The 27,132-nt window shown below is 59.6% G+C and overlaps 1 protein-coding gene across 5 annotated transcripts in view; it reads right to left on the minus strand.

The window, feature by feature from the left end:
* Positions 1–27,132, minus strand: part of CASZ1 (castor zinc finger 1) — a 155,116-nt gene that overhangs the window by 13,189 nt on the left and 114,795 nt on the right. For all 5 annotated transcript variants that reach the window (XM_043485629.1, XM_043485627.1, XM_043485628.1 and 2 more), the window contains 9 exons: positions 14,180–14,668; positions 10,378–11,212; positions 8,929–8,997; positions 7,226–7,316; positions 6,306–6,470; positions 5,184–5,356; positions 4,071–4,918; positions 1,602–1,737; positions 1,301–1,364 (listed from right to left, as the gene is read on the minus strand). In XM_043485629.1, coding sequence (XP_043341564.1) covers positions 1,301–1,364; positions 1,602–1,737; positions 4,071–4,918; positions 5,184–5,356; positions 6,306–6,470; positions 7,226–7,316; positions 8,929–8,997; positions 10,378–11,212; positions 14,180–14,668 — 2,870 coding nt within the window. The remainder of the gene's footprint in view (positions 1–1,300; positions 1,365–1,601; positions 1,738–4,070; positions 4,919–5,183; positions 5,357–6,305; positions 6,471–7,225; positions 7,317–8,928; positions 8,998–10,377; positions 11,213–14,179; positions 14,669–27,132) is intronic.

Genomic DNA, 27,132 nt, shown 5'->3' on the forward strand with positions numbered 1-27,132 from the left:
GGCCCGAGCTTCAGGCTGGGGACCTCAGGACACTTGGCCCGACTGCCCTGGGACAAGTGGCAGCTCTGGGCCGCTTGGATCTCTCCAAACTGACCAGAGCATCACGGAACTGGCAGCTGGGAGGAGAGGAGGCCCGACCCCACGCAGCTTTGGCTGCACAGGAGCCCACAGTGAATGGATGCTGCCGCAGGCAGCCTGCTGCGCCTCCTCGGCCCCGCAGAGCTGCCAGGGCTCCGCCACACAAACCCCGTGCTGCTAGGAGCCATCACTCAATCTGCAGCCGAGACTCAGGGCACACACTACAGCCCAGCTTTCCCCAGACTTCGCGGCTCCCTGGTTATTTTCCTGCCAGGTTTTCAAAAGAAGTGCAGGAGGAGGAGGGATGGGGGGAACCCCCACGAATTCCTTGAGAACAAGAGAAGGCACACAAAGGAGGAGCCGAGAGGGAGGGAGGGCAGCTCACAGGGTGAGAGCAAGACAGGCGGACTGCCGCTGGGAGCGGAGGGGGGCGGGGAGCCCATGGAAAGGCTTGACCCACACGGGTGGGGTGCAGGGTTCCAACAGGAAGGAACAAGGGGGTGCAGGGAGCAGTGACCCCAGGATGGAAAAGGGGGGCAAGAGAGCAACCAGGGGAGGGGAAAAGGTGGAAGTCATGGGCACCCTGGAGCCGAGGCCAGCAGGAGCCCAAGGGCCCAGCGGGACCCCCACCCAGTGAGGTCCAGCCCAGACCTAGCTCTCTCCTCGGCAGTCACTTGCGTACAGTAACCAAATTAATCTTGCCGTAGTCAAATTTATCATGTGAAGGGGGGAAAATATATTTGAGATGATGTATAATTTACAAAGACCCTGCATTATTTAAAATAAATATTCTGGAGCGACCTCTGCAGAAGGCGTCCAAGACCATTACTCAACCCGAAAAGTGGAAATTGATGCTTTGCTCCCACTTTAATCCCCCCCCACCTTTTTAAACAAACAAAAAATATATAAAATAAATAAAATTAATAACTAAGAGCAAAAGAAGTTAGAGGGCTCTGGAAAAGCTTTAGGAACCCTCCATCTGAAGGGAAAAAAAAAGGGTGTCAGAGGCTGGAATATATTTCTTCAGCCAGTTCATTAAATTAATTTGTAAGCAGTGGCTCTGAAATTATATCCGATGAAAAATGGCCTCAAAATTTAAATGGTACAAACTCATCTTATTAGAGGCAAAACATTAAAAAACAAACACATCCCCCCCACCCCCCAGCATAGCTTTAATTTCTCTGGGTGGGGGAATGGGAGGCGTGTGATGGATGGTTCTTACCTTATTCATAAGCGAGGATAAAAGAGATGAATTTGCCGGGACTGCGTGGCCATTTGATTCATTACTGGAACACACAAACCAAGGGGCTTTAGCTCAGACGTTCGTGGGACCGAGCCCGGAGACTCACCCCTCCCAGCCGGCCCATGGGGCACTGGCCCCGCCCAGCTATATTTCCCGGGGCAGGTGGATGACCCATGGTCCGGAGAGGTGGGCCCCTGGCCCTGCGGGGTCTGGCTCTGAGGGTGCTGTCCCCGGAGCCTCCTGCAGGGGGCAGAGCTGGGAGGCCTGGGTCTCCCCTCACCTGGGCTCCTTCAGAGTCAGGTCTAAACTGCGGTCCTGGGAGGCCTCGTGGGGACCTGGGGCGCCAGCACTCTCACCGGGCTCCTGCTTCACCGGGGCTGGGGGGAACCTGGCAGGGGTGGCCTGCTGCCCGTTTCCTACAGGGGAGGGGAGGGAAGACGGTGTTAGAGGGACCGAGGGCTCATAGGGGCACCAGCCGGAACCCTCCTAGGGGAAGACGGCGGGCCGGGTGGGCTGGGGCCCTCGGGGAGCCTGGACTGCTTGCTGGTCAGTGGTTCTTCCCACTGACATGATCGCTTGTGACGCTTCCCCCTGTGTGGCAATTCTTCAAGTGATAATTATTGCAAAATTATGTCAAAGTTGTCCTGGCTCAGGGCCTCCTGGAGGAGAAGGGCGGGAGGCTGGGGAGGGGGCTGGGACGGGGGTGGGGGCCCTTCATTTTCTCCACCGACTGTCACAGTCAATTTGTGGGGCTGCCGCTTAGGCTTTTATTAAAGACTCTGTTAATGCTGAGGGAAAGTGGCAGATCTAGACTGGGAGCTGCGCCCCCTCTGTGGGTCCCGTCCCCACTGTTGCCGGGGCGACGGCCCTGCCTTCCACTGAGCATGCCCAGGAGGGGCATCTGCTGTGTCAGGGCTATGGAAGCTGACAGCCAATCAGAGCGGTTCAAACTATGTGACCTCGCCCGTCAAGCTGTCCAGGGCAGGGATATGAGGCCCACCCTGGCCAGGCTGGGCTGGATGGGGTGGGTGGGGGGAGCGGGCAGGGTGTGGGCATGGGTGCAAAGGCTGGAGCTGGGTGGGCAGAAGACTCAGGAGGCCAAGCAGAACAGGGCCAAAGAAGTTTCTGACAGGAACATGTCCACCAAGCCTTTCCCCACAATCCCCAAGTGACTGAAATATTAATCTGCCCCAAGGCGCTGCAGCTGACAGAGAGCTGCTTCACAGACAGCAAGTGTCATTTTATTAAAAAATAAAGGAAAATGGCCCCCTCCCCTTCACTTGACCTTTCTTTTCGGGGAAGGAGCTTTTTTTTAAGAAAACGAAGTACTTGACAGCCTGGCCACCAAGCCCCGTGTTGGCCCAGCCTGCAGGCACCTGACCAGAGGCGCACGGCCCTGGGCAGTCTGGCCTGACCCTCCGACACGTGGAGTAGAAGGTGGGTATCGGCTGACAGGAGTGTCCCAGTGGGAAGACGCTAGTTTTCAGAACTCAGAGTCCACATTCCAGGAGCTCCCCAAAGCCACTAGCGCAGGGTCCACAGGGAAACAGGGCCCTGACCCTCCAGCCAGCTCAAGCTCGGGGGCACCACAGGGACCCTCAGTCTTAGTGAGTCTCGAGACATTCTCAGGAGCCAGACTACTGAGGGCCAACTTGGCCACCTCCCAGGGGGTGTATTTGGAAACAATATATCCCCCCACTGTTCCATCAGCTCCACAAGGCAAGGACTTTGTCTGTTGTCTTCCCCGCCATGTCCCCAGCCCCTGGTCTGGCGCCTGGCTCTGCAATAAGCTGCCCTCAGTGAGCATCAGTGGTTGATGAATGAGTGAATGAAGTGAGCCCCGCGCCAGACAAAAGCAGAACTCTTCTTAAAGATCTTACTAATGCTAATTACCTGGATGGGGAAAAACAGACAAAGAGGAGCAAGGGAAACAAAAAAGCCAAAAAAAAAAAAAAAAAAAATTCAGAGGGAAAAAAAAGTAGAACATTTTTTTAAGGAGCAGAAAACTTGAGAGAAAGGGGAATCACTCTCCATGATGATCAGAGGAAAGATAGAGACATGACCCCAACAACTCTGACACAGCTGCCACTGACCAGATGTGGCTTAACTGAAAGAAACCCCAATCCAGGTCTCGGTCCCACTAGCCAATTTCAAGCACTCAGCAGTCATGTGACAAGGGGCTACCATATTGGACAGTGCAGAATGGAATGCCTCCACTATCACAGAACTTGCGACTGTACAGGGCTGATGGAGAGCGAGAGCCTGGGCAAGGCATCCTTGGTCTCAAGGGGCTGTCCAGGCCTGAATCCCCTGAGCATCCCTGTGGTGTGGCCACCCCGGCCCTGGGCTGAAGTCGTGTCCCCTCCTGTCACCTGGAGGAGGTCCTAGGGAAGCCTGGGGCTCAGGGCCGGCTCCCACTGGGGCTAGACTTGTACATGGCAGGGTAGGGGGAGCTCGCAGAGGCCCTGGGGACGCACAGGTACCCTGTGAGGCCAGGATTACTGCTCATACTTCACAGATGAAAAGACAGAAACAGGAGTTGCCTGGGATGGGCAGGCCAGAGAGAGGGGCCCCAAACAGGAAATAAAGAGGATGGAGGCAAAGACCAGGAAAGAGGGGTACAGGGGTCTCAGGGCCAGGGATAGAAAGCCACCCTTGCCGAACACCCCTACTCTGCTCTGCACGGGGGCCAGAGAGCTCCTGGGGTTGGAGAGGAGCGGGCTTCCCAGGCAGGGCCCAGCCTGCTCACCTGGGTCAAAGGGGGAAGAGGGCTTGAGGGCGGCCGCGGCCAGCCTGGCCATCATGGGCGAGATGAGGCCTTTGCTGGCTGAGATCCTTTCCATGATGGAGGCAGGGGGCACGGGGACCGAGGCAGCCCCCACCACCGCCGAGTCACCAGCTCCCGAGGCCGCCAGGGTGGGCGTGTCAGGGGTTGCTGAGCCTGCTGTCCCAGACGACATGGCACCCATGAGACCAGGGGCACCCACTGGCAGGGAGGCACTGCCCCGGCCAGGAAGGATGGGGAAGTAGGGTGCGGCGCTGGGCAGGCCAGAGTTGGAGAGAGCCAGCGCCAGGGGGATGGAGCCAGGCAGGCCCTGGGCCAGTAGCCCCGAGATCTTGCTGTTGGGAGGCTTGGTGGTGCTGGGCACGGCCTCAGAGGTGGCAGTGGCCGCGGCCAGGGAGGCGGAGGACTGCTGGCTGGTGGGGGAGGCGCTCAGGCTGGAGTTCTTGCTGCTCAGGGCCGAGAAGTCGACCAGGTCGTCGTTGCTGGACTCCTCGTGCTCCGTGTCCTTGGCGCCCAGCAGCGAGGGCGGCAGCCCCAGCACGCCGGAGCCCGAGGCGCGTATGTGCCTGCGCTCGTGCTTGCGCTTGTGTGAGGTCATCTGGCTGGTGGAGGTGAAGGTGAAGCCGCAGCCGGCGCGGATGCAGTGGAAGTGGTTGGTGGCCTTGCTGTACACGCAGCCCTCGTACTTGCACTCCTCGTACTTGTAGAACTTCTTGAAGCCGTCCTTGGCGTAGGCGTCGTCCTTGATGTGGTAGCTTTTGTGCTTCTCGATGTCACACTTGTTCTTGAAGGTGAACGTGCAGCCGGGGCGCCTGGGGGTGGAGGGGGGGACGTTGGGAGGCTGTCATGGAGCCTCGCGAGGTCAGGAGGACTCCCTGCCCTGCTCCCACGGTGGCCCCGGGAGGGATGGGCCTTGGGGTAGAAGATCAGGCTGGACGCTCAGCTGGGGCCTCGGAGCAGCCCTTGGCTCCTGTTCCTACTGCCCTGAGGACACAGGGCTCTGAGCCACCCAGGGACCTGGGGCCCTGCCTTCTGGCCCTCCCCAGGCCAAGAGCCTCCCCGGCCGCCTCCGCTCACCTGCAGTGGAAGTGCGTGGTCTTCTGCCCGTAGAACTGACAGTCGGCTGTGCCGCAGTCCTCGGTGGCACGGAAGCGCTGGAAGCCGTCATTGATGAGCTGGGTGTTCTTCTTATGGAAGTTCTCGTGGGTCATCACGTCTGACGTGCTCGTGTACACCTTGTTACAGCCCACCTGCAGGGGCCAGAATGGCAGTCAGGGGAGCCGAGGCCAAGCACCCCGGCGAGCTCAGATTGGCTGTTCCTCCAGGTGCAGTTAACCCCGGTGGGGGAGCTTCAGCATCCATCAACATCCAACCGGTGGGACTGCAGTTAATGAAGGATGACCCCTCAGGCCCCCTAGGGCCTGGTCTGTGTGCTGGGCGCAGGCTGTCTTCAGAGAGCCTGGGACACCTCCCCACACAGGCGTGGGAGTCCTGTGCTGCAGGAGGTGGCTTTTGGGTCCCCAATCTGTGGCTCTACCTCTGAAGCCCCCCGAGTGAGCAGGGCTGGACCCAGGGGCCTGGCAGTCACCTTTAGCCCAGGGACTTGCTTGGCGGACAGTTCCTGGCACTGGGCCCTCCCTACCCCACCCGAGCTGGGCCAAGGCAGGCAGCGTTGCCATATTGAGTAAAAACCAGTGGAATCCGAACACTCTTGAGGGCTGGGCCGTGCCAGTGTCTGCACCATCTCAGAGCCCGGAGAGCGAGCCCCCCTCTCCTCCTGGCCCAGGTTGTTTCACAGAGGCCATAACAACCCCCTGACAAATATCGGGGGAGGCGCGGCGGCTGCTATTTGCAACCCAAAGTCGCTCCCCCTGGACCTGACACCTTGAAAAAGCCCAGACTCTGCGTGGCATTAAAACAAAGAATTAAACAAAAACCTCCTCAGGAACCATTTGCAATGCTGCTCTTGGTGTTAAAGCCTGAAAAATGTCGGTCTGTATAAACAGCTCGCTGAATTGCACCCGCACCAAGTATGGCCATGGGGAAGTCCCCACCCCGGCCCACCGGGCACTGCCCGAGCCTGAGCCCCGGAGACCCTCTCCTCTGACCGGCCAGCCCCAGGAAAGGAGAAAGGGAGGTGCCCCGGCCTGGGCAGGCCAGCCTCTGGGGGAGGGTGGGGTGGAGGGCGGCGGCAGGCACCTGCATGCAGTGGTAGTGGGTGCTCTTCCCGTTGAGGTGGCAGCCGTGGTAGTAGACGCTGCAGTCATCCAGCGGGCTGAAGCGCATGAAGCCGTGCTGCAGGGAGTTGTCCCGCTTCTTGTGCATGTTGTAGTGCCGGATCACGTCCTGCTTGCTCGTGAACCTCTGCCGAGAGAGGGCCTGGTGGGTGGGAAGCCGCGCCTGGCCCCCAGGCCCTCCGGTCCTCCTTACAAAGAACTCTATTTGGGTCGAGGAAGCCCAGACTGCCCCAAGGCCAGCACCCTGGACTTGGGAGGGAATAATTTTGAAGTTTCCAGAGCCACAGACCCTTCCCTGACCTTCTTCACGTCTCTCCATCGTCAGGCCCAGAAGCAGAGAAGATGAATCGGGCCAAGCCTTTCAGTTAAGGCCTCTGACAGGTGACAACTCATTTTGTCTAGTGTCACCGATGGGCCCTGCCAGGCTGGGCTCCCTGGTGAGACAGACCGTCTGCATTCCCCTCTCATTCGCTTGCTCTGCACCCACCAGAGGATGAGCTTTGAACATAAGGGTCAGTCTATCTGAACCTCAACATAATCATCTGTAAAATGGGGCAGTAGTACCAGCCTCATGAGGACACTGGAAAGAACTGACTAGACAAGGTACGCAGGCTGTCTAAGCAGTCCTTGGTGCATGGGAGACTCAGTGCCTGGGAGCAAGAATAATTATTACTGGGGAGGCAGAGGGCTCCAGACCCCATCAGACGCCTGTGGGCAGCAATCTAGGAATGTGGACAGGCTGAGAGTTTTTCTGGCCTCTCTTCCTGCCCAAGTCAAGTTCGGGTGGCCCTAGCAGAACCCTGCAGCCCTGTCCTGCTTCCAGGAGGCTCCTCTGCTGCTGTGCCAGCCTGCGGGAGCAGGGTCAGTGCCCACGGGACATACCTGGTAGTTGCACTCGGGGTCGAGGCAGTGGTAGTGCTCGCGGTACTGGTAGGCGCAGTGGATGTGGCCACAGTGCTGACTGCCTGAGAACCTGCAGGGAAGAGGGGTGGGCTCAGGCCTCTCTGGATGCCAGCTCCAGGGTCCTCAGCCTCTGTGGCTGAGAACAGTCTGTGCCTGTGCTCCAGAGGACTGCTGCTGGGGTGTGGGGGCCCTGGGTGGAGATCTGGAGGGGCAGAGGTGGCCCCTGTGTCTGTGAAGCAGAGGCTGAGAAGGCCAAGGAGAGTGACAGGGCCACTGGGAATCCCAAACCCACTGAGCTGCAGACTGAGCCTTATTTGCCCCAAGAGGGAATGCCGGGGTGGGGTTGGGGGGGCACACAGAGGCCTGGCACCAACACTGGGGGGAGGAAGCAGGGCCAAGGCAGAGGCCAGAGCAGGGTCAGGGGAACAGGCCCAGGATGGGATGGGATGAGGTGGGGAAGGCATGAGCCCCAAGGGGGCCCAGCTGCTGTTTCTGCAGGTGCTGCCCTCCCACTCCCCACCCAGCGCCGGGTCAGGTGCTGGGGACCCCAGTCGGGCCAGCCCAGGGTTCTGTGACTGAGAAGTGTTAAAGGGCTCCCTCTGTCCTGGGTTTTCCCGACACTTGAAACAGTCCAGCGTGATGAATTTTTAAAGCCCAGCATCTGTTTGGTTTCCCGTGGTAGGGAGCATGTTCTCTGGCCAACTCCCCAGCCCGGAGCCCCTACTAGCTGCCTGGTCACCACCGCCTACAGTTCAGAGTGCCCTGGGCCTTCTCCGGGGTCCAACACTGCCAGAGTGGGGGATCTTGTAGGCTGAACGATGACCACCCAGGGAGAACACACCGTGATAACCGTGGACAAGGTGGTGGGCCCAGCCTGCCTGCCCCACCATGGAGTGATCGAGGGGAAGCCCCGTGTAACGGGGAGAACCACTTGCAAATAAAGATTTAAGCTGAAGCTGCCAAAAGAGCCATCTGCTGAGGCACTAATAATAATGATAATAATAATAATAAAGAGAGTACAGCAAAGCTGAAAAGACAAGGAGGAACAGGAGGGAGACACAGAGAGGGACGGAGATCAGCAGAAACACGGCTGCCAGGGCCTGGCCCAGCCAGGTGCTGCCCCGCCAGGCACTGCCCGCCGGGGGCCTGAGCTGGGGGATCTGATGAGGTGAAGTTTCTTCACCTGCCAAGCCCGCTGCCTTAAGGAGGTAAAGGGGCAGGCCTGGAGTCAGGTGGTGAGGGTCAATGTCTAGCCCAGGGTGGTGTGTGGGGGGGTGTTGCATGCTGAGGCCACCTGCCCACACCCCTTCTCATCCCCTTACTGTTCCAGAGTGGCTTGCATTGCCCTTCCTGCCCCCCACCCCAAGGCTCTGGATGAGCTGTGGAGGGGGGGCCCTGTGCTCACCTGTGGCTGGGCCCTGCTAGCAGGCCCTTTTAGGTACCCGAGTCCTGCCTGGGGTACGAGCTGCTTAAGGGCCTGTGGTCTGGACCTCGTGAAGGGGGCAGGGGCTCTGAGATGCGGCAGAGGGCAGTCCCTGGAGGGAGTCTGGGAGCAGGAGTGTGTGGGGGTGGGGAGGCAGCAGGCAGCTGATACTAGCGGTCAGATGGGCATGCGGTCCCATGGTCCCCAGCATTCCTGCCCCACCCACCTCTCCAGGGTAGTCTCCTCCCCAGGGGCCTACCTGGCAATATATTTCTGGTAAATGTTTACATCTTCAGTGACAGCTGGTTTATCTGTGGGCAATCCGTTCCTGGTGAGAGACACACAGGGCACAGCTGATGAGTGGACGAGTCGGCCTCCTGCCCCAGGTGTGTCTGGGGGCAGCTCCCTGCCCTGGAGTCCTGACCCTTGTCTCCCTTGCTCTGTAGCGTCCTGGGCACTTAAGGTGGGATGGGAAAAGTCCTTTGGCAGAAAACTAGCACAGTTGGGTTCAGTTGGCCCACCTTTGGCAAGGGCTTGGCTGTTTCAAGCTGGCAGGGCTGGAGGGCTCCACCCTGAACATGGGTCTGACCTAGAGTCCAACCCTCAAGAAGCCTGGGAAGCTGGGGCCTGGCCCCTCTTGCACACAGCGGGGTCAGGACACTTCTGGCTGAAGAGGGGTACCAGGGACCACTAGGGAAGACCCCAGGGGAAAGGGCAAGAGCAGCACCAAGCAAGTGTGGCTGAGGGGTTGGAAAAGCCCCCCGCCCCCCCCCACAACCCCCATGCCCAGGGCGGCTCTCTAGGTCTGCTCTCAGGTTTCTGGGCCCTCCCCCAAGAGGGATGGCTGTGGGGAAAGGTATTCTCAGCCCCACACATGGATCCATCAGTCATTTTACCACTGCCGAGGGCTTCGCGCTGGGTCCGCCCACCCCAGCCTCCTACCGTCTCCTGCTGCCCTTCACACAGCCCAGGCTCTGAATCCAGGAGCCAAGGCCACCAGCTTGGAGCCCTGAACCCGCAATCCAGAGTAGGGCTTTCCCAGTCAACCATGAGCCTGCAGCTGGCCCTCACGGTGGCAGGGAGAAAAAGCCTGTTGTGGGCAGATGGGGCTACAGGACTCTGGCAGGTGGGTTCAGCAGGTGAGCAAGTGCACAGAAGCACAGGCAGACCTTGGAGATGATGCAGGATCACTTCCAGACCACCATGATCAAGCGATGGTCACAATGAAGCAAGTCACGTGAATTTGTTTGGTTTCCCAGAGTACAGAAATGGCACGCTTACACCATATTGTAGTCCACTAAGTGTAATAGCATTATGTCTGAAAAAACCATGCCTATGTCTTAATTAAAAAATGCTTTACTGCTAAAAAATGCTAACCATCAGCTGACAACGCAGGGTTGCCACAAACCTTCAGTGTGCAAAAACACGCAACATCTTTGAAGTGCAAACAAGGTTTGCCTGTATGTGGTATGTGAGTGAGTGTCTGTGCACACAGCAATATGTGTAGTGTGTGGGCCCATGAACTGGGTGTGAGTGATTATGTAGGCAGTGTGTGTAAGTACATGTGTGAGAATCTGGGTGCACAGTAGATGTGCATAAGGTGCGGCTGCATGTGTCCACAAGTGTGAGCTTCAGAGGAAGAAAGTGGGTCTCTGGGTCACCCCATTGTTGGACTCAGGGTTGGCAATGAGGGTGACGCGCGCCTTACTTGACAGTGGAGACGGTCCCCGTGGTGATGGAGTCTGTTTTGGAGAAGGTTGACTTCAGGTACTCGGGAGTGTTGAAAGGCAGGGAGGCAGATGGCTCAGGGCCTGGCCCAGGGGCGCTGGGAGCGGTGGGCACGCTGGCGAGGGGTGCAGGAGCCAGGCTGGGGGTGGGCGGAACCTTGGCGGGGCCAGGCTTCTGGATGGCCCGGACGTCGTACTTGGAGGGGCGCCCCACCTTGCCTGTCTTGAAGGCGATGGCCCCGCCCATGTCAGGGCTGCCCTCCCCGGGTTTGAAGAGGTGCAGGTACTTGACGTTCTCCAGGTCGTACTTGGACGGCTTCTTGTAGGCGCTCCCGTTCTGGGGCCGCAGGTTCTCACCCGTCTTCAGTTTCTGGATGAAGAAGTCGTACTTGGAGGCGCGGGCCACCAGGCCCTGCATGGGGACGCTGCTGTGCGAGGGCAGGGGCAGGATGGTGGCCTTGGTCTCCAGGTGTGCGGTGCTACTGGGAAGCCGCAGGCCGGGCAGGGGGCCCAGTGCCTCCTTGCCCGCCCGCCCCTCGGCCGTGGTGCCGTGGGCCGGCCAGGACAGCTGCTCGCCGGCCTTGAGCTTGCGGATATACTCCTCGTACTTGGAGAACCGCGCCCGCTTGCTGAGGGCGTCCTCGGAGGTGGGCAGCGCGGAGGAGGTGGCCGCCTCAGGGGTGGAGCCAGCGTGCAGCTTCTCGAAGCTGATCTTCCTGGCCAGCTCGTCCCTCGTGTTCTGGTCATCGTAGCCAAACATGCCAAGGAACTCGGTCATGGTGGAGGCCGCGTAGTCCCGCAGCGAAGAGGCCTCTCCTACTGGAGAGGAGAGGGGCTGTCACCTCTGGGAGGGAGCAGGGTAGCCAAGGGACAGGCTACCCCCAGAGAGGGAGGGGGCCGGCCTGGGGAGGGGGCGGAGCAGGACATGATCTATGGACATTTGGCTCACTTGTTAGGTTTTACGACTCTTAAATTAATTTGTTTAAAAAAAAAGTAATTAATACTGGGGTAAAATAAAACGAGTTCATCAATGCCAGGAAAATCAATTTCCTAAATGTTCTGGCCGATGGCTTTTCAGTACATTAAACAAAGTTTCATAAATGTCTCCGCTCTCTCGCCTTGGCCTAATATGAAAGAGAAGTCATTTTACTGGAAGTAAGGCCAGATCTCAACCTGCCTCCGGAGTGGGGGTGGGAATGGGGGCTGGGGACAGGTAGGACTGTGAGCCAGTGGCTGGGCAGTCAGGAGGACCCCTGGGGACTGGTCAGGGGTGGGACCAGCAGAGCTGGCCTGGAGGGCCCTCCCTCCCCCCACAAATGGACACACAGACCCCTGATCCCCGGGAGGAGGACGAGGGGCTTGCCCCAAGCCTCCTCAGAGCCTGTCCTCTTGGCCCCTCCTGGCTCCCCCACCCCGGTTGCTAACGGTCCCAGACAACAGGGCCGAGGGGGCAGAGAGCCTGCTGATGTGTTGCTCAGACTCCTTCAGGGCCCCACCCCAGCCAAGACTTATGACACAGGGAAGCCTACAAACCTCCCTGCCACCCTCTGGTCACTCGTGTTCACGCACAAGGGTGGGCCACCCCGAGGAGAGTCAGGGCCGGAGACACAGCGGCTGACGGTCCACATCTCTCACTCCAGTGTCCACGGCAGGGCACAAGGGGAGTCCCCCGCAGCCACCTCCCCATGGGGCCGTGCATGCACACACACTCTCACAAGCTCACGTCCCAGTGACCTTCCCAGACACACATACAAGCGTACCCAGACCACCTCAAATTCCACATCCAGCTTCCCAAGACCGTCCCATTTGGCCTGGGGCTGTTCCCTGGAGACGAACCCCCTTCCACACACTATGTGCCACCATTGCAAGCCTGTGGGACACCCCCCGCCCCCCCAGGATGTGCCTTCCCGTGCAGACACTTGCTAACACCGACCACCTGCTATAATACCCCGCCCCGAGTCAGGGGTGGGGACACTCAGGAGGGTGAGATTCGTCAGGCCCCAGAGGACATGTGTGTTCTCTCTACTCCTGTCTGAGCCTGCACACCCGGGCCCACAGAGCAGCAGGACCCCAGGCTGGGGGTCCTAACAGCATGGCCAGGGAAAGGTGTGGCCAGCACCCAGCAGCGGGCTCTTCTCCTGCCCCCAACCCCACCTGGAGGTGGTCTGAGCGCCGGGCTGGGCTCCGGCACAAGAGAAAACCTAGAAGCAGGTAGACAGAGCCTCTGCGCTCCTGGGAGACAGTGGGGAGGGCAGTTCTGTGGGGTCTGGGGCCTGCCGGGTGAGGAGAGAACAGTCATAGACAGCACCCAGCCCCCAGGGTGGGCAGAGTGACTCCAGGAACTGACAGATGGCTATCCCCCTGGGCCGGCTGGCTGGTGGGCTGCTGTCCTGACCTCAAGCCACTTGGGGTGGGGGACCCAGCCTGGGAGGGGTGGGCTCTGGATGCTAGATTCAGTGGCTCAGGGACCAGGGAAAAGGGCTAAAAATAGCTGGAGGCAGCTGAGCCCTCGCTATATATGGCAGAGAATCAGAAGGCTTTGAAGGGCAGACGGCTTACAGCAGGGAGGGGGCCAGGCAGGGGTCCTGGGGGCAGCCCAGAGGCCTGCATTCCCAAGGCCACGGTGGGCAGCTTGGGCTCTGGCTGCCCAGCTCCAGGGCCCAGGCTGAGCAGGCTGCCTGGCGTCATGCTGCCATCCCGCTGCTATCCCATACCCGAGGGGGCGAGGTCTGGAGCCATGAGGTCACCGGGCAGTTTCCAGCCCTGCCTCTTGCCGGGCCGGCTCGCCACTCCCCCAGGAGGAACTGGGGCGCTGAAGGGACAGTGGCCCTGGTCCCTGTCCCTCCCCGCTCCTCAGGCCCAGCGCAGTCACCTTGTGTGTGGGAACGGCAAGGGCTTTTCCTATCAGAGGAAACTGAAGGTCACACTTTTCCTCATTGATCTTGCAATGTTTGTTAATTACTCTGTCACTGATGTGGCGAAGGATAATTAAACAGCTCTGTTTATATCTTATATGCATAATTATGTGGCTGCGCAGGGCTCCCCGCGCAGGGAGGAGATGCGCCCCTTGCTGCAGGGGAAGGGGAGGCTTGGGACGCTAGGCGCTCGCTGCAAAGAGGCTGGGGAGCTGAGGAGAGCCCAGGCCCCAAGTTCCAGCCCTGGCCGTGCCCGCTCCCACCCAGAACTGAGGTCCTCCCTCCGCACAGCAGGAGGAGCTCAGGGCTGCTCTGCATCTAAGGATACGTGGACCCCAGAAGAGCCAGGCCTTAGCCATCTCGTGGGAGAGAGGTCAGCCAGGGGATCACGTCTGGGGCAGGTGGGTGCAATGGGATCTGCTGGCTGGCTGTCTCTCCCCGCATATCCAGGTACTATGCCCCCCAATAGGCTCCTTCCCAAGCAGGTACTTGTGGCAAGCCATCTACCCACACACTATCCATCCATCCATCCATCCATCTGCCTGTTCACCCATTCATTTGTCTTCCTGAAGACCCACTGTGTGTTTGGCAGCCCATCGCAACCCTGCTCACATGTCTGGAAAGCTGCTTTCTCAGGCCCTTCCCTTCTCACCCCTGCCACACCACCCCCCGCCCCAACCCCTGCCCAACTCATCTCCCCCATTCTGGTTGTGACCTCAGCCCCAGCCCCGACCCCCTCAGGAGTCCTCCGTGGGCCCGAAAGAGGGGTCACTACTTGGAGCAAGAGTGAGGGAAGAGGGTGTGCTCTGTAGACACACCACTCCTCCTCCTCGTGGGGTTCTGTCCCGTCCAGGGCTTAGATACCCACCTGAAGCCTGCTTGGCACTGGGACCACCGTCATCCTTGGAGGCTGCCCCATCCGAGTCCTTCTCCTCCAGGACGCTGCCGTCCTTGGGGGGCTCTTCGCCATGGTCCTCTTCGTCGCTGCAGCCCTGGGGCTGGACCATGTAGACACCCTCAGGTGGCAGCTCCAGGCCCTCCCGGGCGATCCGCCCCAGAACTGGCGTGGGCGCCGGCTCCTCGCTGTACTCCCCGTTGACCCATTTCTCAATCACCGCCCGCCTCTTGTCTTCTTCGCTGCGGGGGGCCCGGGCCACCCCGGACTCGGCGCCACTGCGCTCTTTGTCCCGGGGCCGCAGTGGGCTGCCCTCGGCATGGGCGCCAGCCTCCCCGCCCTTCTCCACCACCACCTGGCGGCTCAGCTTGGCGCAGATGGCGTTGAGCTTCAGGCCGCCTTTGCGCTTGGCCGCCATCGCGGGCTTGCCTGCGGGCGGGTCGGTGCACCGGGTGCCTTCAGCTGTGGGGATGGAAGAGAGGGGTCAGAGGCACCGCCACCCACCTCAACAGCCCCACGTCCCCCAAGCCAGAGGTCTCCCCAGTCACATTCCACCCCACTGCCCTGAGACCAGGGCACGTCTGTCCCCTCACTAGACTGTGGGTTCTATTCTCAGAGCCTGGTGTGGACTACGCGGTTCAGGAATATCTTGTAAATGAATGAATGAATGAACGAATGACTTCACGCACAGGAGCAGTCTTCTCAGCCCTGGCTCCTGGAAGCACTTTCTCCCCATGTCTGGCCCCGGGAGCCAGGCCAGCTGTGCCTCAGGATGTCACTCTCCCTCAGCCAACTCCTGCAGCCCTGGGGGGCCTGGCTGGCCCCAGGAAGCCCACTTTTCAGACCTGAGGAGCGGGAATAGATTGGGATTCTTCAGATTCCCAGCGGAATGCCCGGAGGCTGCCGTTCTAGTGCCTTCTCCCTGAGCATGACAGTGTGATGCAGATGGCCTGGAGCTGTAAGTAGGCTACCCGGGCACTGGCCACCTCCCTCCCGGCCACTGAGCAGGCGCCCAGGGCTTGGGGGGGAATGGCAAGACCACCCCCAAACAGCTGGGACCTGCCACAAATGCCAACCAAAGCTCACACACCTACACTGGTTTATTTGTATATTGGTCCATCTGTCTGTCCACCCATCCACTCAGTGAGCTCCTACACGGCAGTGCCAGGGGTGGGGCGGTGGCCACGGCAGACGCAGTCGTGGCTCACACTCCCTTTGTGCACAGGGGGCCCCATCGAAGCCTGTAGATGGCAGGGCTCCCAGGGGGTGGGCATGGCCGCGTCTCCACACAGCTCAAAAGGCTAAGCCTGGGGAGGGACTCTGCTCCCAGGTCCACAGTCAGAAGGGCTTCACTATAATGGATCAAGAGACTAAAAACACATGCCTGGAGCCTGTGTTTGAGAGGCTGACTCAAACAGAGATGGGCACGCTTGGGCCAGGACCTCATCTGTAGGCAGACTTGGCTTGTGCACACAGATGGTCGCCCCCCGATACAGACAATGCCCAGCAGTCCCAGGTCCTTGTCTTGAAGCCAGCTGCCCAGTTCTCCCAGTCCTGCAGCCCTGGCTCTTCCGGTCCCCACCCTTGCCCTATAGCCGGATGCCCACTCTACCCATGTTTGTCCACGTCTCCAAGTCTGCACTGCCCACACCCAAGTCTCTAAGCACCATCGTGGGCTCTTTCTCAAGGCTCACTGATGGGGCCCCTCATCACGCCATCCCACCAGACCTCCAGGCCAGCCACCAGGCTCTGTGACACCAGGCTTCCTCAAGCAGACCTATGGGGGGCAGGCCGCACCTGGGCCCCTCTGCCCCTGGCCCTGGTAGAGAAGGAGGGTGGGAGTGGGGGATCCTGCTCTATTTTTACCAGGAGGTAAGCAGCCAAGTGTGTATGGCAGACGGCAAATGAATCTATAAATATTTATCCCAAGGAAGAGGGAAGCAGAAGCTCCCAGGGCTGCACTTGCTGCTGGTGACACCCCGTCCCTGGGCCCCCACCCATCCTGGAGCCTCCTGGCACTCGGGCCCACCCAGCCCTGCCCACCCTCTCCTGATGCCGGCCGTGTGCCTGGCTCAGTCCCTTGCGGGCCCCCACCAGCTGTGCTGCAGCTGTGTGCCGGGGGCCCACCCCCTGCCGCAGGCCCCTTGGCTCCGCCCACGCCCCCGACACCTGCCCTCCAGCTGCTGCTCTGCCCCAGCCCACCTGCCTTCCAGATGCTGCCCTCCCTCTGACTCCCGCTGCTCCCAGGGGTGGAGGTGGGGAAGGCATGTGGGCCTGGGGTGCAGGGCAAGAGGCAAAAGCAGGCCTTCCTCGTAAGTGCACACGTGTGAGAGTCAGGCTGTGAGCAGAGGGGTGTGTGTGTGTGTGTGTGTGTGTGTGTGTAAGAGCTGAGGTTCAAGATGCCTGCCCGCCCGCCTTCCGGCCCACCCCGTGGGGCCCTCTCCTCTCCCCCTCCTTCAGGACCCTGGGACCTGCAGACTACCCCCCTAGTGGTCTGACCCCAGGCTCCTGTCCATGTAAACATTCCCCTGACTTTCTTCCCTAAAATATAAACGCCGTGGCCGGGCCTCAATGGGAGGAAGCCATCCGTCCCCGGCCCTGTCACTGCCCCTTTCATCTCCTTCCCGCCACCAGCCTGCCCGCTGCTCTATTTACACTGGAAACTTCCTCTGGGAACAATACTGCCCAGGAGGCCAGTTTGGGCTGGAGGGTGGGAAGGCGCGGGGACTCCCGTACCGCTAACCCAAGGCCCGGCTCCAGAGAGGAGGCGAGGGGCAGGGCAGCTGCAGTGGACCCAGCTGGGCCCCGGGGAAAGGAGCAGGCTGGTATCTGCCTGTGGGCAGCCAGCCCAGGGCGTCTCCCAGCCTGCAACCTCTGGCCCCAGGGACGCTGGATGGGCCAGGGTGAGCCCTGGGAGGCAGCACTGCACCATGGTGTGGCCTGGCCTCTGGGGCAGACAGTTGTGAGTTCAGGGCCTGGCTCTGCCCCTCGCTAAGCTCTGGGTTCTGAGCGGGCTTTATGCCCATGAAAGAGTTGCAGGACTAAGGTGACAGGGTGCCTGTCTGTGCCAAGCACAGGTCCTGACAGTCAAGCATCTGGGAAAAGGCAGCTGAGCTCTGGGAGGGGACAAACAGGCAAGCGTGGTACACTTCTGAGCATGAGATCCCTAGACCAGGAAACCACACCTGGGCCAGAAGAGGCAGCTGGTAGCGGGGACAGGAGAGGCTGGAGGGCCGGGCTGTGGGCAACAAATGGCCCCTCCCCGGCTCCCAGAGTCTGAGTCTCCCCTCCAGGGGCTCCAAACTCAACAAGCCCCCAGCAGGCAGCTCTGTCTCCAAGCTGAGGGGTCCTGCTCAGGGCGGAGAGAGGGAGGGGCAAGAACTGGCCTGTCCTCGCACCTGTTGGGCGCTAGTTCATGGTGTGTCACCACGACCCCGTGAGGCAGGCACTGCCGTCGTCCCATTTGACAGAGGAGGAAGCTGACCCTGGAGCCATGAAGACACTCCAGAGCCCAAGCGCACAAAGGCCGGAGCGCAGCAAGGTGCGGGGCTGCCACCATGTCCCCATGACAGCTCCGGAGGCTCCAGGAAGCCCCAGGCCACCCAAGAGGGCTCCTCACTACTCCTGCCCGTCTCCTCCTCACCCCCACCCCCAGTTCCCATAACACGGAGCCCCCTAAAGTGTTAACTGTGATGGGTAAAATGGTGCAGCAGATTGCTACAATAAATAATTTACTGATATTTATAAATATGCAAATCAGCCAGCTTCAGAAATCGAATGAAGGGAGGGCCTCGGGAGAAGGGCCCGTTATGGCAGGAACCGCATCACTCCCTCCACAGGCTGGGAAGGCCAGGGCTCCTGCCAGCTCTGGGGGAGGGAGGGGGCTCCTCTAGCTGCACCTGGGCCCCTCATCCCTGATCCCTGGGGACTGAGGGCAGGGGGGTGGATTGATTCCACCTCCTCGCCCGGTCAGGGCCAGGTCCTTCCTAGCCCTGGGTAGCCTGGGCTCAAGGGGACCAGAGGCTCCAGAGCCCGATGCCCATGACCGGGTCTCAGAGTCACCCATCCTGCCTGGGGTGGGGTGGGGTGGGGTGGGGGCTAGTCCCCAGGGGATGGCAGGCCTGGCAGCCCCTCCCCACCGGTGAGTAATGTGTTTTGGGGCCGGGCAGACTGTCAGCTACCAGGCTCCGGGTGCTTTATGGGCTCTGCCTGGTGGCTCTGAACTCCCTGGTAGGAAATAAAGTTCTCCCTGCGCGTCCCTTCTAAACATTTCACTCAGTGGAAACGGTGTTTAAGAAAAATGAGGACATATTTCTTCCTAAGGATGCAGTGGCCCCTTTGGGCGGCCTAATGCCCGCTGTATATCAAGAAGTGGCGAGGCAGGGGCCAAGCACCCGTCCCCTCCGGTGGGGGAGGTCCAGGGGGCTGGCCTGTCTGCTGCCAGGCGGCTCGGAGGGCACGGGCACCGCTAAGCCACTCTGGTGGCCGCCCTGGCCCGCACAGCGTAGAGCAATATGGTAGCTGGCACCCTGAGCACTTCCCCTGCATTACCCGCTGCTAACAACTGAGAGTCTCAGTGACACCCCACCCCCACCCCAGCACGGCCATCATCCTGTCCGATTCCAGATGAAAAAGCAGAGCCCAGTGAGGCTGTCAACTGTCGCGGTCATCCAGCATCTGTGCGAGAGTCGGACTCGGACATCTCACCATCTGAGACCCTAGGTGTACCTCCCACAGCCTCCCAACCAGGGTGGCAGCAATTTCGGAGCCTCCCTGCCACCCCAAAGGACTTGCACTTGACGGGCCACCAGCCCCAGGGGGGCTGAATTCCGAGGACACGACATGAGCAAGCAGACTGCCCTGGTTCCTGCCAGGACGGATGGTTCAATTTAGACCAGGGGGCAGATGCTCGCTCACATCATTACAAGTGTGATCACTGCAGTGAAAAGTCTCGGTGCCACAGGAGCGGCGAGTCTAGGAAGCAAGGAAGGGTTCCCAGAGACACCTGCCCTGGCTCTGCTCCCCAACAAGCTCCCTCGGGCCCCCCCATCCCCCTCCCTCCCTCCTCCCCCCACCATGCAGCCCACCTCTATCTTAACAGTTCCAGCCCCATCTCCCCAGACACGACCTGTGCCCTAGGAGAACAGGGGTGTCCTTCCTTCCCTCTTGGGCCCAATCCTGCACCTCACTTGGCAGAGAGGAGCAGCCACTGCTCCTCGAGGCCCTCAGCTGGACCCCCTGGTCCCCAACAGCTCCAGGTGGGGAACTGGGGGGGGTGCCCAGCCGCTGGGCCCTACGTGTGCCCCTTTGTTTATTTATTTATTATGATTTTTTAGTCCAGTTAAAAGGTTTACTATCCAGACGCGTCTAAGTGGCCTCACTTAGCGTAAGTAACTCTATAAATCAGGGAAACTGTTAGCATCCACCGCACAGGCTGGCCATCAATCTCCCCCAGGTCACAGCCAAACAGGAAGGGGAGAAAAAAAAAAAAGAGTTACCACCCAGGGGAGATTTAAAACACACACACACAGCGCACACGCAGACTGCGCGCGCACACACACTCGGGCGCCTCGGTATTTGTACAATCATATTATAGTCACACGTGTACACACACAGCGGCCGGGAGCCTGGCTGTGCTGTGTGCGTCATGACATGGATGCACGAACTCGGCTCCTGCAGCCTGAGGGGGACACACCTGAGGGAGGGGTGAGCCCCCAGGGCCGGGCTCTCAGTGTCTTCGCTGCCCTGCCCAGGCAGGCGGCTCTGGAGGACAGTGGGACCAGGAGGGGGTTCAGCTGGGTGCCTTCCCCTTCTGTGGCCCCTGCCTCTGCCAAACCCCAAGGGGCCAAGCTTTTCCCTTTTGTGTGCAGGAGGCAGGGAGGTGGTGCCCAAGGACGGGGCAGGGAGGTTGTCAGCCCCAGGCCACTGACAGGCCTTCGTCCTGTGCCCAAGGCTGGGCACACCCCAGATGCAGCACGTGACTCAAGGAGGTCAGCACCAACCGGAGGAGTGACCAGCTTCGATGCAGAGCCCAGGAGGGTGCCCGGCAAGGCGAGCTTTCTGCAGCAGCCTCAAGAATGCCTCACCTTCTCACTTGAGGAGATGTGGCTGGATGCGCACAGAGCTTGGACACAGGCTCCCACCCTGTCCCCAGAGAGGCCCCAGACCTAGAAGGCCCCCACCAGGAACAGGGGTGGGGAGGCCGCTCCTGGCATTCTCTGAGGGTCCCCAAGGCCAGGCCGGGCAGTCCGAGGGTGGAAGACCCACCCAGGGCCACCGCCTCTCCCACCTCGCCCAGAGGCCTCCCCGGCTCACCCGCCCGTCTGCCCGCTGCATCTCCCCATGAACTCTATTTCTCTTTCCTCTCTGAAAACAACTGAGCTGTAAATACTGTTTAACCTTCTCCCCCCCTCCCCCCCACCCCCTCCCCTCCGCACTATAAAAACACAAATATGCCATAACTCAGCCGGCCCGGCCGCCCAGCCTCCAACATGCCCTGCGCCCGGGCCTCTCAGGAAGGTCATTACAAACGACTTTCCGATTCACTGCTCCTGAAATAATTTTGTGTATTAAAACCTGAATCTGCACTTTCTGGGGCCGAAAGCCTCGCTTAATTATGGCGGGTGTCCTTGGGACGGACAGTGATCCTTCACTCGCCAGCCCGCGCTCCAGCCCTCCGCCCGCCAGCCCGCCCCCCTCCCGGGGCCCAATCTGTTTTCAAAGTGTGTCTGTCCTTTATTAAATTGTTTTCTTTTCCACATTATCAGTTGCCATGGAGACCTCATCTCTCGGATTATTTGAATTTCATTATATCTATTGATTTGGGAGCATTTCATCTTTTTTATTGTTTTTCTGTCAATTTTCAAAACGAATAACCATCTAATTTGCGTCAGTGCTGATTATGTTTGTCCCTCAATAGAGGTCGGCAGCTGCGCTGGGGAAACAAATCAATGAAAAACCATCATAAAACTCCCCACTCCGGTCTCCAGGATGTGTGGGTGACATTCCACGCCTGCGAGACACACACTCATCAGCTCCAAGTTCGGCTACGGTGGCGGCTGCTCCTCTCCACGTCCGCCTCCTCTGGCCTTAATATTTAATTCTGCGATTTGGGGCATTATTAGTGGTGTTTTTATTAGTGCGTGTGCATGTGAGTGTGCTGTGGTGTTCATTTGTGGGTGAGGCAGGGAAACCCCAGAGGAGGGCATGGTGGACGGTGGGAAGTGGAAAAAAGAGGGGACACCCAGAGGAGGGGACGGGGCCCGGGACCACCGGGAGGACCACAATGAGGGCTTGGGAAAGGGGGGACGCAGAAGTGGGACTGAGCCAAGGGGAGGAGAAGAGGGAATTCAAATTGCTTACTTTGTTGGTTTTTTTTAAATAATTTATGCAATTTTAAGCATTTATGTATAAATTTTTTAATAAGCCACCCTGGAGCAGGATGGCCATTAACATCCCAACGTCCTTCTGTCCAATGGGCTGGCGGAGAGGATCAATTTCTGAGAGTACTTTCCCTTTTTTATGACATGATAAAATGCTTTTAAAGCAACTTACACAAATATGGAAATTTTTTTTTTCTTTTTTTCCCTGTCCCCTCTCCCTTCCCCTAACAGCCTTCTTATCCACCGGGGATGGGGGTGTGAGCGCGCGCGCACGCACACTCGCGCTCACGCTCTCGCTCCTGAGGGGGGAGGGGGCGGGGGGCTGGCCAGGAGAGAGCCCCAGTTCTAACTGGAACTGGCCGCCTGTCCTTCTAACAAGGGCATAAACTTTCATTACCCATGCACGCAGTCAAAGACAATTTAGGGAAACGCGCTGCTCGGAAAAGGAAAACCTCAGCGATTCGTGGCCCATGCTGCCGCTGCCATCTGGGGGGCTGCTGAATCCTCCAGCCCCCAGTGAGATGGAGCCAGAGCCCTGAACCTCGGACCCTGCCAGGCAGGAGGCAGGGAAGCGCCCCCGAGGGTCACAGCCACAGTGGGAGAGGAGGGACCAGACAGAGCCCTGGGAACCACCAGCATGGGCAGGGGCTGGGCCCCCTTGGTCATGCTCCCCCCACACCCCTTCACTAACCCCAGTCAGGCATGAGCCCTTGAGGGCAAGCACAGGATTCCAGGGCTGTCCCAGAGTGGACACTCAGCTCTGTGGATGAACAGACAGAGGGACCGAATGAAAATTAAGCAGGAAACTTGTCCAGATTGCAGAGGTCCACGCTGGAGACTCACGGTGCCGGGGAAAGTCTCTTTCTCCGGGTGTCACCTCCTACAGAAGTGGGTCTGGGGCAGGAATGCTTCTGTGTGTAAAGGATCAGGGCTACCAGAGCGAGAAGGGGTATCCTGGCCACTACCACCCTGACCCTGCACTTGAACCCCTAACTCCCTGAGATGGAGCCAAACCTTGTGAGGAAGAGGGCAAGTGGCTGAAGACTTAAGGGCGATCCTTATTTCCATGTCCCCTTTACCTTCCAGACCCTCGTCCTGAGGGCTGGGGCAGGTGGAGGGGCCTGAAGGATGAGCCCAGTCCTAAGACTGAGGGGGATGACCCTGGTTCCCAGGGCGGACTGGGACGGCATTCACCCTGCTGAGACCACACCTGGGCAGCTGGCCTTTAGAAGCTTCCAAATAAGATAAACTGACATTAGAAACTTGGTGCGTATGCTACATCACTACAGTCGTGTCCGACTCTGCGACCTCATGGACTGTACCCTGCCAGTTTCTCTGTCCATGGGATTCTCCAGGCAAGAATACTGGAGTGGGTTGCTGTGCCCTCCTCCCGGGGATCTTCTAGACCCAGGGATCAAACCTGCATCTCTTATGTCTCCTGCATTGGCAGGCGGGTTCTTTACCATTAGCACCACCTGGGAAGTCCTAGAAACTTGGTCCCCCTCTTAAAAACTTGCCATTTGAAGCAAGTTACATCTCTGCCCTGGACATCCGTGTCCTCACCTGAGATGCTGGGTTGTTGAGAAAGAGGACGTAGGTGACATGTCTGGTGCAGTGCCGCGCAGCAAGGTGCCTACCACCGTACTGGATGGTGACTGTGGACAGGGGCCCCGTCTCCAGAGCAGGAAGGGCTGTTGCGGTCAGTGCAGAGTCCAACCCTGCACGGCCCAGCCTTTGCCCAGAGATCTGGGAGGTCTCAGCCTCTTCCTGCCTGCCTCCCGTGCCCCAAGCTCAACTTTCTCCTGGGGCACTCCCACCCTGGAGCCCCCGAGCATCTCTTTGGACGCATCCTATTCCCTGGTGAGCCTGACCATGGGCAGCCCAGGAAGGGCCCCACAGTATCCTTGACCTTCAGCGGCAGCCACGGGGGAGCACCCCTGGGGTAGCCTGTAGTCAGGCTACCCCAGCCCTCTCGGGACGCGAGTAGAGCAGGGCTGCACCCACCCTCCTCCTCACTGGTGCTCAGCCCACCACCTACCCCCCAACTGTCATTAAAATAACAAGTTTCTGTTACAATCTAAACATTCCCACATCGCATAAAGGGTTATATTACACCCGAGTCACTCCCGGGCCCGTGTTTGCACAGAAAAGCCCACGGCAGGTCCCCCCTCCTGACGAAGTGACTTATTAAAGTTTAAACAGTAATTAACAGAACAATAAAAATAAAGGGATGTTTGGGGAGTCATAGCGCACACAGGGTTTTTGGCAGTGCCAGCAGTTTTTCAGTGCCCTGCGCTGGCAGCAAAATGCGACTGTGAAGCCAGGGGGGACGGAGGACCGGGCCAGGGTTGGGCCGGGGAGACTGGGCCTGGAGGGTGAGAAACTGAGGATGGACGGGAGGGAGGGGATGAGAGGGCTTCTGGGAAGCCCTTCTGGAATCTGTGTGGGGCCACCAGCCCCGCCAGGATCCTGGGTGGCAGACTGGGCGTGGGGGGAGCAGGAGAGGAGGTCTGATAGCCACAGTAAGTCCACCGAGCTAGGCTGCAGAGGCTCTGTGATGCCAGGGCCCAGTTTGGCCCTGGGCCCTTGCTGGGAGTCCAGTGCCCTGATCACATCCAGTCAACGCCGGCATGGACCCGACCGGGACGGGGGCGGGGTCGTCGGGTACCCTGGTCCTGTGGGCATCACCAGACCCTGCAGCTATTCATTCCTGGGGCTGGAGCCCGGCCACTCTGGCTTCTCTCCCAGTCGGGCAGGGACCTCTCCCTGTTCCTGTGCTTGGGGCACTGCCGTGCCGAGAACTGTCCCGAAGCCCCTGGCCTCTACTAAGCATGAGTTAAGACTCAGGGGGAGCTTTCCTCTCCACCCTCTGGGAGGTGGAGACCAGCTGGCCCACTATTGCTGGGTTCCGCCTGAAGGGAGGAAGCACCCGGCTGGCTAGGGCAAGGTGGGCCCTCTGCTGGGCCCTTCACTTGCAAAGGTCCTCAGGGAGCCGGCCCTGGGGGGCTGGCCTAAGGCCAGGCCACTCATCTTTCACTGCTCCTGTTCTCCCTCCGCAAATCCTACCTAGATGCTTAGACACCTGGGCTGAGGAGATGGAGGTCTGGAGGGATGGGGGAAGGGGACAGCAGAGAACCAAGGAGGAGCCTCAGAGAGAGGAGGGCCTCCACCTGGACGAGGCCAGTGAGCTCGGTACTGTTTCCTCAAAGACTTGGGAGCTGGGGAAGGAGGGACCCCAGGAACGCTCAGTGGCTCGTGCACTTGTGTTATGTGACCAGGTGATGGTACCAAGGTACTACTGGGGGGGCCCTGGACACACCGGCTCCCCAAGCAGCCCTCTCAATTCTTCCAGACTCCCCAGGCCCTGGTTGTCACAGGCTATGGTGCTGGGTGCTCTCCCAGGCTGTCCTCTTATAACCCAGAGCTCATGGCCAGTCTTGCTGCCCTCGCCTGCCCTTCCTCTCCAAGGAGAGCCTCTCTGTAGTCACTGTTGTCACCACAGAACGTTAGTTCCCCAAAGCGTTTTTCAGTATGGCATCCCCAACTCAGGTTCTCCCCACTAGGGCAGAGCAAGTGGTCCAGTGTGGGGCCACCATGAGGACCACGACAGTGGTCTCCACCCTTCTCTTGGCCTTCTCCATCTCCCTTGGGTCTCCGTGAGCCAACCTGCCCTCCCGCCTGCCTGGGGATCCTAGTTCTGCCATAGCCTCCCTCCACCCTGGTGCCCACAGTTGACAGCCTGGACCAACGTCAAGCCCAGAGAACAGCCTCTGGCCCCAGGCAAGCAGCCCCACCAGATCCTGGCACCAGCTCCTCTGCTGGTTCCTCCACATCACAGCTTCAGGGGCTGACAGGAGTGGCTGCAAGCCGTGCATGGAGGCGAGATGTTGGGCTGAGCTGAGAGGTTCTCTCCAACCTCATGTCTCCTGGGATCGGGTTCCTGGGCTGCTGGAGGGCATAGAGGGCAGGAACTCACCAAGACTGGGCCTTCATGGTACCTGGCCATGCTGCTGCCTCCCTGCAAGGCCCCTGCAGACCCAGCCAGCCAGGGGAGGATAGGGCCCCAAGGCTCTCAGTGCTGACCGGGATCTGGGCACAAACTTCGCCCCAAAGACATGGAGAAGAGCCAGCAGCTTTCCCTTTCCCTCTTTCCCAGGCACAGTTCTTTGAGGCTCCACCCCTTGCCCCAAGATGAAGGACTCTTGGTGAGAGGAGAGTGATGCTACCCAAGAAGCTTTGAGAAAGGGACAGGTGATGCTTCCCAAGTGCCCAGCTGCTCTGTTCAGGAGCCAGGCTGCAAAGAATGACAGGGGCTTCAAAGCCCTGGCCAGAGGAGGCCGACTGAGTTACCCAGCGTCAGGGGCAGGGAGGCTGTGCTGGGGGTTAGGAGGAGGACCAGCGGAAGGCAGGGCCCCAAGGAGGGCAGGTGGGGACAGAGACCTAACCTCTGTGCTCTAAGGTGGGCAAACTGGGGGCAGGTTGCTCATCCTAATCCACTGTTTCTAGAATCCCCAGCTTCTCCCCTGCCCCCCGTGGCCTGGCATGGACCCCTGGCTGGACAAGGCGCTTCCAAGGGTGGCAGCTCTCGGGGCAGAGGCTGCCCTACCTGGGTACAGAACTTTAGAACCGGAAGGGCTTTGAGGCCCAAGATGTCTGAGAGACTTGTCGAAAGCCCAGGTCACTCACTTGTCAGGACCAAACAAATCCAGAAACCCAATTCCTCATCTAGGCCCTCTCATGACCAGCAGATCACACTGCTCACTTGTGTTTGAGAGTTGAATTTCCTGCAGCCTTGGAGACAATCCCCTCCAGGGCCCATCAGCCCCGAACTACACAAGGGTTCCCTGCTGGAGAGGCTTCAAGCCCCTCACTCGCTCCCCTGGGCAAGGACCTTAGATGGTTCTAAAGTAGCCCCCCTAGGGTGCAGGGCCCGGAAGTCAGGCTCCTTAACTCACTGAGGGAAGCACAAGTGGTGTCTAGCTCTGTGACCTGGCTTACCAACGGAAATGGGCAGGACACCTGGATGGGTGACCACGTGTTGCAGGAAGGGGCTTCCTCTTTCAGGGACTGAGACCCACCCTCCCCAGAACTGTGAGCTGTGCTATGAAGGGGAAACAGGGCAAGCACCATTCTGGGAGGAGAGGAGAGACCTGGGAGAGAGAGGTCCGGGGCAGGTAAGCACAGCCTCCGGGAGCCCCAGGGAAGAAGGTGGGGATGGTAGCAGGTGGCAGAGGGGTGCTGCGGATGATGCTGCTGCCCCCACCCTCCCTACAGCCCATCTCCACAATCCCCCGGCTGAGGCCAATGATGATGACATGAGGGGACTAATTTAGGAGTATTTTTAAAACTGTGGCCCTGGTGGAGGGGTTTAGCAGTTGTCAGCCATCTGGAGTAAGGAATTACTGTCACCTTCCTGATCCTATAGTCCCTAAACCCAAAGCTGGTTACAGCTCAAGGGGGAGGCAGCAGGTGGGTGGGGGCTGGGGCCCGTCCCAGGGAGATGCCCACAGGCCAGGAAGCACCTTCTCTGCCCTCCTCGGAGGG

The sequence above is a fragment of the Cervus canadensis genome, chromosome 13 (assembly GCF_019320065.1).
Source record: "Cervus canadensis isolate Bull #8, Minnesota chromosome 13, ASM1932006v1, whole genome shotgun sequence".
Classification (NCBI taxonomy): Eukaryota; Metazoa; Chordata; class Mammalia; order Artiodactyla; family Cervidae; genus Cervus; species Cervus canadensis.